Raw genomic sequence first — 15,258 nt, forward strand, 5'->3', positions numbered from 1 at the left:
CACAAGCCGTGCAAACTCACACCGCAGGTGCCCAGATGCACTCTTTCAGAATACAATTACTTACGCCTTTTTAATATCCTCGGCCGAGGCGTGTCTCTGCACACCTAGAACTTCATAGTAATCCACCATGTTTTAACAGGCTGCTGGAACAAGTCCTGCAATCAGAAATCCATGGTCAGTGACGAGACGGCCCAGGCTGGGCTGGTAGCGGGGGTACGGGGTGGGGGGGACGGAGCAGGAGGTGGGAGATGTCACCTTGCCTGGGCATTAACTACCAGCCTGTCGGGCCAGAGCCTTGTCTGGGAGCCGCTTCCAAGTCTCACACCCTAAGACCCTTCCTGATGTAGGAAAAAACGCTTTGAAATAAGCTAAGAATAGCCTCAACTAAATAAAACCGACAGGTGACTCTGCAGCAGCCTTGGGGCCCGCTGCCCACCAGCTGCCAGGTCCCTGGTCCAGACCGACGAGAGTGTCGTCCCCTCCTCACACCCTGTGCCAGGCGCTGGGCAAGACTGCAGCCACCTGATGAACACCTTGTGCCCGGCCTGGGGACGCCACAAGGAACCACGGACACCTTCCATGGCAGGCTGCCCACGGCAGGCTGCCCCCGCCGGCTCGGACTCGGGGCTGCTCCTGTGACTGCCTCCCGGGCCTCCAGCATCTGATGTGGAAACAAACGCAGCACCGCCCTGCTGGCAGCACAGGAAGAGGGCAGCCTCAGAGCGGGCCTGCAGGGGCTCCCAGGGTAGGGACCTGCCCCGCCTGCTCTACGAACATGCGGCCTCGAGTCACATGCCAATCACGCCCGACACACCTGCCACCTCTCAAGATGTGAAGTCCAGCGAGCATTCGCCTTTACTCTGACTGCTAAGTCACCTCACTAAACCAACGACCAACAACTGACATGAAACAGGCCTACACCACACAAGCCTGCAAAATAATTTCAGCCAATAAATCAAGTTTTTCTGTCAGGCAACTGAGCGCTAAACTGAAGCCAGGCTTTCAGTAGCCTTTCCCCAAATTCTAGGACCAGATTTTGAGAAGAAACGTTCTGACTGTAAACAAATCTACGAGGCCATACCCTCCCTGAGACCATTCTGCTGAGGTTAGATATAAACACTGCCGCAACGGGACACAGTGTGTCTCTCAACACAGAGCGCACAGCTGTATTGTGTTCCCACTGTTCCACACTGGGGAGCAGCTCGTGACTCAGCACGCAGGCATGCACACCCGCCTGCACGGCCCTCCTTGACTCTACAGAAGGCAGGCTGCGTCTATCTGAGGGTCAGAAAGACACAGGGAAAAGCCCTTCTTACCAGTCCAAGGACTTCATGCAGAATAGATATCAAAGCAGAATCAAAAGTAGAAACCCCTCTGACCAACTCAAAATCCCTAGAAATGTTAGGTAAAAACCCAACACACACATCTGAAGAGCCAGCTGGGCGCCCAGGAAAGCAGGAGCTCAAGTGCCAGAAACAGAATTAATTACACCAAGAACAGTGACTCCGAGATTGGGGGGGGGGGGGGGGGCGGTGTTGCTGCGTCTTCAGGATGGGACTTGTTTTAGGGGACAGGAAACTAACGGCTGCAATGAGGACTCACAAAATACAGGTCCCCTAAAGGCTGTAACACTCCTTGGCACCGCCTTTGGGACTGGAGTGAAAACTGACCTTTTCCAGTCCTGTGGCCACTGCTGAGTTTTCCAAATTTGCTGGCATATTGAGTGCAGCACTTTCCCAGCATCATCTTTTAGGGCTTGAAAGAGCTCAACTGGAATTCCATCACCTCCACTAGCTTTGTTCATAGTGATGCTTCCTAAGGCCCACTTGACTTCACATTCCAGGATGTCTGGCTCTAAGTGAGTGATCACACCATCGTGATTAACTAGGTCATAAAGATCTTTATTATATAGCTCTGTTTATTCTTGCCACCTCTTCCTAATATCTTCTGCTTCTGTTAGGTTCATACCATTTCTGCCCTTTATTGAGCCTGTCTTTGCATGAAATGTTCCCTTGCTATCTCTAATTTTCTTGAAGAGACCTCTAGCCTTTCCCATTCTATTGTTTTCCTCTGTTTCTTTTGCACTGATAACTGAGGAAGGCTTTCTTATCTCTCCTTGCTATTCTTTGGACTCTGCATTCAAATGGGTATATCCTTCCTTTTCTCCTTTGTCTTTCGCTTCCCTTCTTTTGTAAGGCCTCCTCAGACAGCCATTTTGCTTTTTCTGCATTTCTTTTTCTTGGGGATGGTCTTGCTCTCTGCCTCCTGTACAATGTCCAACCTCTTCAGGCACTCTATCAGATCTAATACCATGAATTTATTTGTCACTTCCAGTGTATAATCGTAAAGGATTTGATTTAGGTCATACCTGAATGGTCTAGTGGTTTTCCTTACTTTCTTCAATTAGTCTGAATTTGGCAACAAGGAGTTCATGATCTGAGCCACAGTCAGCTCCCAGTCTTGTTTTTGCTGACTGTATAGAGCTTCTCCATTCTATGGCTGCAAAGAATATGATCAATCTGATTTCAGTGTTGACCATCTGGTGATGTCCATGTGTAGAGTCTCCTCTTGTGTTGTAGGAAGAGGGTGTTTGCTATGACCAGTGCGTTCTCTTGGCAAAACTGTTAGCCTTTGCCCGGCTTCATTCTGTAGTCCAAGGCCAAATCTGCCTGTTACTCCAGGTGTCTCTTGCCTTCCTACTTTTGCATTCCAGTCCCTACGATGAAAAGGACGTCTTTGGGGGTGTTAGTTCTAGCACTCATCTCACACACTAGCAAAGTCATGCTCAAAATTCTCCAAGCCGGGCTTCAACAGTATGTGAACCATGAGCTTCCCCATGTTCAAGCTGGTTTTAGAAAAGGCAGAGGAACCAGAGATCAAATTGCCAACATCAGTTGGATCATTGAAGAAGCAAGAGAATTTGAGAGAAGCATCTCCTTTTGCTTTACTGACTACGCAAAAGCCTTTGACTGTTTGGATCACAACAAACTGTGGGAAATTCTTTAAGAGATGGGAATACCAGACCACCTGACCTGCCTCCTAAGAAATCTATATGCCAGTCAAAAAGCAACAGTTAGAACTGGACATGGAACAACAGACTGGTTCCAAACTGGGAAAGGAGTTATGTCAAGACTGGAATTTGTCATCATGTTTATTTAACTTATATGCAGAGTACATCATGTGAAATGCTGGGCTGTATGAAGCACAAGCTGGAATCAAGATTGCCAGGAGAAATAATAACCTCAGACATGCAGATAACACCACCATTATGACAGAAAGTGAAGAGGAACTAAAAAGCCTCTTGATGAAAGTGAAAGGAGAGAGTGAAAAAGTTGGCTTAAAGCTCAACATTCAGAAAACTAAGATCATGGCATCTGGTCCCATCACTTCATGGCAAATAGATGGGGAAACAGTGGAAACAGTGGCAGACTATCTTTTTAGGTTCCAAAATCATTGCAGACGGTTGACTGCAGCCATGAAATTAAAAGACACTTGCTCCTTGGAAGAAAACCTATGACAAACCTAGACAGCATATTAAAAAGCAGAGACATTACTTTGACAACAAATGTCCCGATAGTCAAAGCTATGGTTTTTCCAGTAGTCATGGATGTGAGAGTTGGACTACAAAGAAAGCTGAGTGCTGAAAAATTGATGCTTTTGAACTGTGGTGTTGGAGAAGACTCTTGAGAGTCCCTTGGACTGCAAGGAGATCCAACCAGTCCATCCTAAAGGAAATCAGACCTCAATATTCATTGGAAGGACTGATGCTGAAGCGCCAATACTTTGGCCACCTGATGCAAAGAACTGACTCCCAGACCCTGATGCTGAGAAAGATTGAACGCGGGAGAAGGGGTTGACAGAGGACGAGAGGGTTGGATGGCATCACCAACGCGATGTTCATGAATTTGAGTAGCTCTAGGAGTCGGTGATGGACAGGGAAGCCTGGTGTGGTGCAGTCCATGGGGTTGCAAAGAGTCAGACATGACTGAGCGACTGAAATGAAAGGCTGTAACTGCAGGAAAAGGGGACGAGAAAAACTCCCCCCAAACCAGACAACAGCACCACTGAGAATCGATGCACTGAGCCTGGGGACCGTGGAGGCAAAACCACCACCTCCACTAACCCACAATGCTCCCAGCACCCCAAAGCCACCAAGTACAATCCCAGGATGGGGAGACAAAGAAAGCTGTGCTGGAGAAGTTTGTTGCTTAGCTGCTCAGTCATGTCCGACTCTTTGCGACCCCATGGACTGCAGCCCGCCAGGCTCCTCTGTCCCTGGGATTCTCCAGGCAAGAACACTGGAGTGGGGTGCTGTTTCCTCCTCCAGAGGATCTTCTGACCAGGGATGGAACCCGCACCTCCCGCACTGCGGGCACGCACTTTGCCACTGAGCCCAGGAGAGCAGGTGACACCACCACCAGGTCGTGCACACCGAACGGTGTGGGGCGTCTCAGTGAGCAACGGAGACCTAATACCCACACGGCCACTGCTGCCAACAGGACTGTCATTCATGCAGAGTCACTAAGGAACCAGGTCTTAGATGTCATCCCTCCAAAGAAACGATTAATTTCATAATGAAAGGGGTGTCAGCTAACTCAGGTGGCAATCACAGCGATATATAAACGATTCAAATAAACATGCCTCCAGTCAATTATACCTCATTTTTAAAAAATAAGATGTAACCTTATCGATGAGAGGAAGGCACACACAGGAAACTTTGTGAAAAATCACAAGGCAGGACTTTAATATTTTTTATTTTAACAAAACACGTTTAGTGGGAATAATTCTACGTGTTCTGTAAACATTAACTCATGTAATTCAAACAGTAACAAAATTAAGATCAATGACTTCCTAAAATTGTTTTAGGAAATTTTTCTAGCTTTATCCAGATACAATTGACACAAGGTTACTTGTGTAAGTTTACGGTGTGCGTTGTGTACCGTAATTTCATCAAAACTTAATTTTTAAAAAACCTACAAATGACCTTTGAATAAGGCGGGTTTGGCTGCACAGGTCTACTTGCGTGCACATTTTTCTCAATAAACATATTGGTAAAAAATTTTTGGAGACTTACAACAACTTGAAAAAGCTCACAGAAGAACCATGGAGCCTAGAAATACTGAAAAAAAAAATTTTTAAGTGTGTCAAGAATGCAAAGGCATAAGGGAGTGACATTTAATACAAAATGATTGATTGAACAGCAACATTTTAGTTTTCTGTTCTGTAACTTTGCTTTCAAAGGATTACATACCCCCAGTATCAGTTGATCATCATAGGTAGGTGGTTTAAAAAAAAAAAAAGTGTTTCCAATACCGTATTATGAATGAGTGCAATGCTGTATGTCACAATGGATTCACTAGTGTATAGGCTAGGCTACTGTGAACAATCATCGATTACACTAGGTGGCCATAAAGCAACCATACTGCTCCCACTTCGTTATAATGGATGAATTATACTTATAAACAACAATGAATTTCTTCTTTACATTATCTTTTCATTTTTCTTGGCCTGTGTTACTAACACATCTACAGGATTTGGTATCATGTAAGACAATATTGATGTAGATACTAACAGACAATCCATCTTGTAAAAATATAAACTTATGGTATCAATAAATAAATATAGTTAATACAATTTCTCTTTAAAAATTTTTTTAATATTTTCTCTAGCTTACTTTAGGAATACAGCAACATAACACACAAAGTATGTGCTAATCAATGTTCGTTATTGGTAAGGCTCCAGTCAGCAGTAGTCTATTAGGTAAGTTTTGGGGGAGTCAAGAGTCATGCACAGCTTTTCAACTGTGGGGGGTCTGCACCTCTAAGTCCCACATTGTTCAAGGGTCAACTGTACACTCAAGAGACAGAAAAAAATCCAAGGTTATGGCGTAGGAAAGATGCACGAGGCAACACCAAGGAAGCTGTGTCCGCAACAGGAGTCTATGGAAGGAAGCGGTGGAACACGGCCCACTGAGGAACCACAGATTCTCGCGGATAAACTCACACGGCCTCGACAACTTCCAATCAGGACGCGTGTTACAAGGGGGAAAAGGAAACATCCCTGCAGGCCTGGATGGGAGGGGGAGGGGGAGTGACCATTTAGTGGGCACAGAGTTTCAAAGTGGGAGCACAGAAACGTTCTGGAGATGACGGTACTGATAAGACAGACAACAATGTGAACGTAATGCCCTGAAGCTTTCACTTAGAACAGGGTGCATTTTCTGTCAAGTAAAAAATAAGCTATGTTGAAATTCATAAATAAAAACATTTTTAAAAAGACACACCCACAATCATATCAGACAGAGTTAACTTGTACGATTTGAGCACATTTAACAGACCTGATGTAATGGGACATAAAACAGGGACCTGAAGCTAACTACTATAAAACACCAAGCACACACCCACGAGGTGGAGTAAACTTAACCACCACCTGAGACCACAAAGAAACAGCTGTGGTAACAAACGTTTTTTAAGAACGCCTTTGGGTCAAAAAAATGATAAGGATGTTAGGATATTCAGACGTACATGGACTACATATCAATTTCATCAACTGGCCAAAGTGAAATTAAGGACCTCAAATACATTAATAAAAGCTACAAACGTTAGAAAGTTAAGAACTCCAAACAGACAACATTTGCCAGTATTTAGAATATAAAAATATTAATAAATAGATATCTTCATCAAATAAAATCCCAGAGTTTTTTTTAAATTACAAAATAGAAAAAAAAAATATTTTCTTGTACTTATCCACTTTAACGTTAAAATCAGCTGTGATAGACACATAACAAGATTAACAAAACACTAACTGGAGGTGTACCTTTTTCAATGTCCAGTTTTTTCGACTGTGTCTGCATATGCTCAACATAAAATACTGGGGATCTCGTTTTAAATGCAATCAGACATGGGAGTGAGCACCCAATTATAAGACAGAAGTGTTCCTCACTGGTAGTTCCACAATCCAAAGCACACTGCTCAGAAGCCATGGCTGGTAGGCGCCATGGAAGGTAGCAACCGCACGCCTTTGGGGATGAGACACCTGCCCAGGGCCAAGGGCAGCTGGAGCGCAGCAGGAGCCAGCAGGCAGCACCTGTGCTTCAGTCTGCTAACAACGGACTCTCAGCCAACAGGAGACTCGCCTAACCGACCCTCTGCCGACGAGTGACTCCCTCGGCGGTTACTCTGACTTCTGAGCTTCAGCTGCTGCAGCTACCAGGGGACATCTCAGCACCCGGCAGAAACAAGGCATGTGGAGAGACACCACCAGACCACAGTCACCAAAGGGACGTGGGGAGAGGCCTCAGGACGGAGCTTCCCTCTCCTAACAGTAAGCCACTGCCTGACCACATGTGACCAGGTCACCAGTGTACCGGATGCCACCACTTAAGACACTTCAGAACCTCCTGAAGGGGGAAACAGACTCCTGCAGACAACAACAGCAAACAACAGCCTGTGTGCACCAGGACAGGGGGGAAAGGAGCAGTGACCCCACAGGAGACTGCACCAGACGTGCCTGTGAGTGTGCGAGGGTCTCCACCAGAGCAAGGCTCATTTTTCCCCACAGCCAGTCCCTCCCATCAGGAAACCTGCATAAGCCATTAATCCTCATCCGTCAGAGGGTAGACAGAAGCAGCAAGAACTACAATCCCACAGCCTCCAGAACCAAAAACACAATCACAGAAAGCTAACCAAAGTGATCACATGGATCACAGTCAGGTTTAACTCAATGAAGCTATGAACAATGTCGTGCCCAGCCACCCAAGACGGGCGTTTCAAGGTGGATAGTTCTAACAAAAAATGCTCCACTGGAGGGGAGAATGGCAAACCACTCCAATATTCTTGCCCCAAGAACCCCATTAACTGTATGAAAAGGCAAAAAGATATGACGCCAGAGATGAGTAACCCTGGGTCAGTAAGTGTCTAAAATGCTACTGGCAAAGAGCAGAGAAATAGTCCCAGAAAGAATGAAGAGGCTGGGCCAAAGCTGAAGTGATGCTGAGTTTTGGATGTGTCTGGTAGTGAAAGTAAAGTTTAACGCTGTAAAGAATATTGTATATAAACCTGTAATGTTAGGTCCATGAATCAGGTAAACTTGACATGGTCAAGATGGCAAGAATGAACACTGACACTTTTAGGAATCAGTGAACTAAAATGGATGGGAATGGGTGAATTTAACTCAGATGACAATTAAAACTACTAATGCGGGCAAGAATCCCTTAGAAGAAATGGAGTACCCCTCACGTCAACAAAAAGGTCCAAAATGCAGTACTGGGGTGCAATCTAAAAATGACACAATCATCTCGGCTCACTTCCAAGGCACACCACTCAACACCCTGGTAATCCAAGTCTATGCCCAACCACTAATGTCGAGTAAGCTACAGCTGAATGGTTCTGTGAAGCCCCAGGAGACTTTTTGGAACACCAAAAAAAAAAAAAGATGTCTTTTTCATCATTGGGGATTGGAATGCGAAAAGTAGCAAGTCGAGAGATACCTGGAGTAACAGGCAAGTCTGGCTTTGGAGTATAAAATGAAGCAGGGCAAAGGCTCTGTCAAGAGAATTCACGGGTCATAGCAAACACCTTCTTTCAGCAACACAAGAGACAACTCTATACACGGACATCACCAGATGGCCAACATCAAAATCTTTGCAGTCAAAGATGGAGAAGCTCTATACAGTCAGCAAAACAAGACCTGGAGTCAACTGACTGACACTAAAGCTGAAACTCCAATACTCTGGCCACCTGGTGTGAAGAGCTGACTCACGGAAAAGACCCTGATGCTGGGAGAGACTGAGGGCAGGAGGAGAAGGGGGCGACAGGATGAGATGGCTGGATGGCACCACTGACTCAACGGACGTGAGTCTGAGCCCACTTCAGCAGACAGAGAAGGTCAGGGAAGCTTGGCGTGTTGCAGTCCGTGGGGTCACAAACTTAGCGGGTGAACAAGAACACACCTTTGTTCCTAGTGCAAAGCTCACCGTGTCCTAAGTCCAATTGCGTTGCCCTGCATTGGCAACAAGGCGCCAGTGTCTGTGCTGACCATGGTGGGAAGAGCAAGACCCTTGAGGCAGGCAGCACAGATGCGGCAGGATGGGCCTCAACTCGGGCCATGTCCACCAGAGGTGACCACTGCTGGCACCTGCAGCACCCCCTGGGATGAGCCGTCCACCCCCAGGACCAGCCCTGGGCTGGGGGGCACACAAGCTTCACAGGCACCAGCCCCGGGGACAGAGGCACTTGGCCATGGGGGCTCGCTCTTTCTTAGTGGAGACTGCCCCAGAAGGAAGTGCCTCCACCACAGTCCTGGCCAGCACCCGGCCGGCCCACCGCTTGAACTTTACTCTGATTTACGGTCACGAGGAAGCGCTTCCCCCGTTAACACCCAGGGCACATTTTCAGGGCTCAGGCTGGTGGGCTTGGCAAACCCGAGCACACACGGGCTTTCTTCTCGGAGGCCCCCAGTTTGCCTTCTACCTGCCCGCCTGCTCCCCTCAGTCAGCTGTGGGAACGCCGGGGACTCAGAGCCCTCTCACCCTACTCCCGCGCTTTCATCTGCTCTGTTATTGAAATACCGTTTATGGAGCAATGATTCCCTCCTGTTAGCCCCAACCACAGGCCTCACTTTGGCATTTCAGACACAAATAGACAGATGGCTCTCAACACAGCCACTTGGACGTCTGACAAGACACTCCAAATAGAACATGACCACATCTCACGCTCTGTCCTCCCCACTCCCACCTGGCCTTTTTCTATAATTCTACTCCCCGGCTGGAAAGCCTCGCCTCGCTCCACACCGCTCCACCCACACACAACAAACCAACCCACAGTTTTGTGTGGCTCACTGCAGACCCCTCAAACCCCTTCACTTTTCTCTATCTTTGGTGGCACCAGATACCCTTTCTGAAATCCTGTGGGAGCCTCTTTTCTCACAGCCAAGATGAGCTATAAATATGCAAACGGTATCACAACAGATACAACATGCTGTCCAGACCAGAAAGAACCAGCTCTAAAGGACTCGGTCGGCTCCACTGGGGATTCCTGGAATGGCGCTTTACTGCCCTAGCTAACGCTAGGTCTGGAACAGAAAAGGTACAACACGAGCCTAGGAGATGTTGTCAGTCAACAAAGTAAAGATGCTACCAGCAAAAACTACAGGCCTGGTCAGGAAAAAAACAAGGAAAGACTGGCGGAACAGTGCAAGCTTGGAAGTGACTAAGAGTAAATGATAACTAAGTGCTGTCTGAGCTCCTGGACTGCTATCTGGGGCAGCAAGAGAATGCTGGGGGGTGGGGGTGGGGCAGGAAACTGGTGTGATGTGAATGCAGTCTGTAGTTAACAGTACTATACCAACCTAATTGTTTATTTTTCATAAACACACCATGGTTACATGTTATACTAAGGAAAGCTGGGTAAGAGGCATACAGGAAAACTCTTGTATTAGGTCCGCAACTCTTCTATAAATACACAATGGTTTCAAAATAAAAAGTTAAAAATAAGTCAAAAAGAGAAAAAAGTACAACGACGTCAAAATGACACCAGAACAAAACTGATGAAACATCCACAGATCAGAAGGGATTCTGAACATCAAAAGAATGGCTGGCGTGTATTTTCTTCTTCCAGTTTCATTGAGACATAACTGGCATACACCACTATGCACATTTAAGGTGTACCGAATCACAACCTGACTTGCATCATGACAGGATTACTGCGATCAGTTTAGTGAACATCTGTCATCTCATATGGGGCTTCCCTGGGGGCTCAGCGGTAAAGAACCTGCCCGCCAGTGCAGGAGACTTGGGTTTGATCCCTGGGTCAGGAAGATCTCCTAAAGAAGGAACTAGCAACCCACTCCAGTATTCTTGCCTGGGAAATCCCATGGACAGAGGAGCCTGTAGCCTGGCAGGCTACAGTTCATGAGGTCACAAAAGAGTCAGACATGACTTAGCAACTAAACAATGACAACCATCTCATATAAATACAAAATAAAAAAAATAGAAAAGTATTTTTTCCTTGTGATGAGAACTCTTAGGATTTACTCTTAACTCTTTACCATCTGAGCCATCGGGGAAGCTCATATAACGTATAGCAGCGTTAACTGTATTGCTTATGCTATACCTTAAATCCCTGGCATTTCTCTCTCTGGTACCTTGAGTGACTGTCATGCATTTCAAGCACAGACACCAGGGATGTTCTGGTGGTCCAGGCGCCCACACTCCGCCCTCCCACTGCAGGAGGCACAGTGGACCCCACTACTGTTTTTCCCTTCTCAACTCAAGTTGTCAGCGCTGTGTCAGCTCTCCTGGGAAACCTTGGAACTCGATGGTCAACACACCTGGGCTAAGCCTCAGCCTTTCCAGGCCTGCGACCACGCCCTCTCCCCTGAGGTTCCCTTTGTGCAACTGTGGCTCTCCAGGTAAGTGAAGTCCAAGGCTCGCCCGATACACTCCACCTTGGTATCTTGGCTCACTGACTCAACAGATCAAAACCTTCTGGGTACCAATTATACCATCAACACACTCATTCTCAGTAAAAACTAAAGTAATTCTGAGCAGATTTATGTATATTTACTACGCAAAAACAATCGTGACACTTCTGGGACCAAGTTACCAAGTTCAGAAGACAGACATGTAAAAAAAAACTTAGGCATACACAATTAAGAAAGTATGAACAGTATTGGGGAAAGGTTACAGACACAGTGGGGCAAAGAAATAAGTTTACGGAGCCAGCCTATGCCACCAGGCCATGCCATGACTGTAGCCAGCCTATGCCATCTTTCAAACTTCTTTCAAAATTGGACTCAATCCTCAAATACTGCCACTGCTTTTTCAACTAAGTTTATGTAATATTCTCAATCTGCTGTTAGGTCAACAATCTTCACCAGTAGATTCCATCTCAAGAAACCACTTTCTTTGCGCATTCTTTTAAAGAAGCAACTCCTCATCCACTCACACGTTCCTGTAAGACTGCAGCAGTTCAGTCCCATCTTCAGGCTCCACTTCTAATTCTAGTTCTCCAGCTGTCTCCACCACATCTGCCGTTACTTCCCCCACTGAGTCTTGAACTCAAGTCATCCATGAGGATCAGAACCAACTTATCCCCAACTCCTGTTAATTATAATTAGTTGGTGTTTTGACCTCTTCCCATGAATTGCAAATGTTCTTAAGGGCATCTAGAACAGTGAGTCCTTCCCAGACAGTTTTCAACTGACTTTGCCCAGATCATCAGAGGAATCACTATCTATGGCACCAATAGCCTTACAAAGTGTATTTCTTAAATAACAAGACTGGAAAGTCTAAAATTACTCCTTGACCCATGGGCGGCAAAATGGAGATTGTGCTAGCTGGAATGAAAAGAACATGAATTTCACTATATATCTCCAGAGTTCTCGGGTCATTGTCAATGAGCAGTAATTTTTAAATAATTTTTTAATCTGAGCAGTAGGTCTCAACAGTGGGTGTAAAATATTCAGGAAACCGCGCTGTCGACAGATGTGCCGCCATCCAGGCCTTGTTCCGTTTACAGAGCACAGGCAGAGCAGGGTTAGCGTAGTTCACAAGGGCCCCAGGGTTCCCAGATGGTCGAGCACTGGCTTCAGCTCCAAGTCCCCCACCACATTAGCCTCTCAGAGAGCCTGCCTGTCCTCAGATGCTGACAGGTGCTGACTTCTCTCTAGTGTGAACATCCCGACAGTGTCTTCTTCCAACGTCAGGCTGACTCATCCTCACTGAAAACCTGCTGCTCGGTGTAGCCGCCTTCTCCGATGCTCTGCGCTCGATCTTCTGGATAACCTGCTACAGCTTCCACATCAGCGCTTGCTGCTTCACCTGCGCTTGATGTCACAGAGACAGCTTCTTTCCTCAAACTCCATGAACCAGCTTCTGCCAGCTTCAGACTTTCCCCGGCAGCTTCCTCATCTCTGTCAGCCTTCACAGAACTCAAGAGTTAGGGCTGTGCCTGGGCTTTCTCCACAACAGCAGAAAGGCGATTCTGCTTTCTCACCACTCACGTGTTCACTGGAGTAGCACTTTCCTTCAAGCATCTTTTCTTTGCATTCAGAAGCTGGCTGTTCAGCACAAGAGGCCTAGCTCCAGCTTTCCACAGGCCTTCGTCAGTAAACATCTCCATTCCTGGCTTCTAATTTAAAATGAGAGGGGAGACTCTTCCTTTCACTTGAAGAGCCCACTGCAGAGATATAACTGGCCTAATTTCAGTATTGTTGTGTCTCAGAGAACAGGGAGGCCTGAGGAGGGGGAGAAAGACAGTGGGTCGGTGAAGCAGTCAGAACACAGGGTCTAAGATGGTCTTAGAAGGACCTAGAACAATTACAATAGTAACATCAGAGATCACAGATCATTAACGTAATAATGAAAAACCTTGAAATACCATGAGAATTACCAAACTGGCAGTCACAAAGTGAGCAAATGCTGTGAGAAAAATGGGGCCAATAGACTTGATCGACGCAAGGTTGTCACAAACCATCAATTTGTTCAGGAAAAAAAAAAGGCAACACCTGCACTCAAGTGACCCGCTATAAAACGGGGTCTGCCTGGGCCTGAACTACCACTACACACATCAAAACCAAAATTATAAATGCTCAAACAAGGAGTACTTGTTTGTACTTACCACCAAACATGGTTTCACACGGTATTTAGCTACTATCTCAAGGCACCCTGGAAGGAGAGACGCACAGCTGACAAAGAGGGGGTCGTCAGTATGAACATCGCGCTGCTGCAGTCTTTCACCCCTTGACCAGTTCAGTAACACAGATGTCCCCTGCTTTTCCAGAGCTCTCGTCACAATACTTCACCTTTAAGAAAGACCCACACGGAACTTCCCTGGTGATCCAGTGGCTGGGACTCCACGCTCCCAATGCAGGGCCCGGGCTGGGGAACTGGATCCCATGGGCACAGCTGGGAGTTGGCGTGCCACCACTAAAGACCCCTCATGCCACAGCTGAGACCTGGTGCAGCCAAGTATATAATTAAAAAAAAAAAAAAAAAAAGCCCACATTTAGTACCTGTTTTTGACAATCACAAGAAATTTGAAGAGGATTTTCACTTTTACAAGAAAAAGAAACGTTGGCAGCAGTGCCCACTCCAGCAGTGAGCGGCACCTTCCCAGGGACCACACACAGCTCCTCAGCCTCGAGGAGCAACAGCTGTGAACTGCCTGTGAGCACCTGGGCTTCCCCTCCATTTATTTTGTGCATCGGTGGGCAAGATGGGTCCTCAGCTAACTGCTTCTTCCCTTCAGACCTTTGCGGCTCAGAAAGGGTTTCCCAGGACGCCCCTCCTTCTGAGAGTGAGAGTGACTGTACAGGTCTCAAGGGGCACACACCACAACGCCCGCAAACTCTTGAGACACATCTGTAAACCTTCCAAGGCTCATCTCAATGGTTAAGGGGGGGGTTCGAGGATGGATGTGTAGAATTTAACTTACAATGGCCCATTCAGAGAAGCATTTCCTTTCCCTCTAACTCAACTATTCACATGCAAGATGAATATCAAGGTGCTAAACAAGTACCTCAGGTGACAGTCACAAATGTCCATCCAGAAGAGGTGCCCTGAGAGAGAGCTCTGAAAGGCCAAGTTTCTTCAACAGCTTAACTAGTCCCTTTTAAGTTACAACCCTGTCTCTATTGAATTTCTAAAGGAGAACTGCCAAGTCATTACACAGGTCCCATGGTCTCATCGACACTAAAGAACTTTTGTGCCCAACGCGACTGCTACCAACACGTCGGTCTTCCTGCCTCTACACGATGACCCCGAGTCATGTTCCTCAAGCTCGGGGTATGACAAAGACATCTCTGCACTGAGTCCTTTGGCTATGTCGTCCCAAATCTTGCCTGTCCGCACAAATTAAAAGTGTGTAACTGGGCTAACCTAACAACTTTGAGAATTCCCTGGCAGCCCAGTAGACTGGGCTCCTCAATCCCCCTGCAGGAGGCACAGGTCTGATCCCTGGATGGGGAACTAAGATCCCACATGCCACACAGCACAGCAAAAAAAATTTTTAAATAACCATCTTTCCACCCAAGAGACTGTTCTCAGATATCTCTCCATCTAAATCTAAAAAACCTTGCTCTGCTTGCAATAAAAATGCTCCTTATTCCCTTCCAATCCAAGAGACTCCATGTTGAAAATGGAGCCGAAGGGAGAAAATCAACATTCCTCCTTCCAGATAGTTTTGCCCCCACAGATTGCTACACATTACACAATGTTTTACATAATGCAATTTGTCTCTTGAAGACATTCTCTATTCC

At 46.5% G+C, this 15,258-nt stretch overlaps 1 protein-coding gene across 8 annotated transcripts in view; it reads right to left on the reverse strand.

Moving 5' to 3' along the window:
* The window catches only part of DNAJB6 (DnaJ heat shock protein family (Hsp40) member B6), a 52,359-nt gene that overhangs the window by 32,997 nt on the left and 4,104 nt on the right, over positions 1-15,258 (reverse strand). For all 8 annotated transcript variants that reach the window (XR_015161828.1, XR_015161829.1, XM_086394681.1 and 5 more), the window contains one exon: positions 65-155. Coding sequence is in view for 6 of the 8 variants with exons in the window: in XM_086394681.1 (XP_086250807.1) it covers positions 65-129 (65 nt within the window). In the remaining 2 variants the exon portion in view is untranslated. The remainder of the gene's footprint in view (positions 1-64; positions 156-15,258) is intronic.

Source organism: Bos grunniens, chromosome 4 (genome assembly GCF_055505025.1).
Source record: "Bos grunniens cultivar Pamir isolate PY7600 chromosome 4, Bosgru_T2T1.0, whole genome shotgun sequence".
In the NCBI taxonomy this organism is placed as follows: Eukaryota; Metazoa; Chordata; class Mammalia; order Artiodactyla; family Bovidae; genus Bos; species Bos grunniens.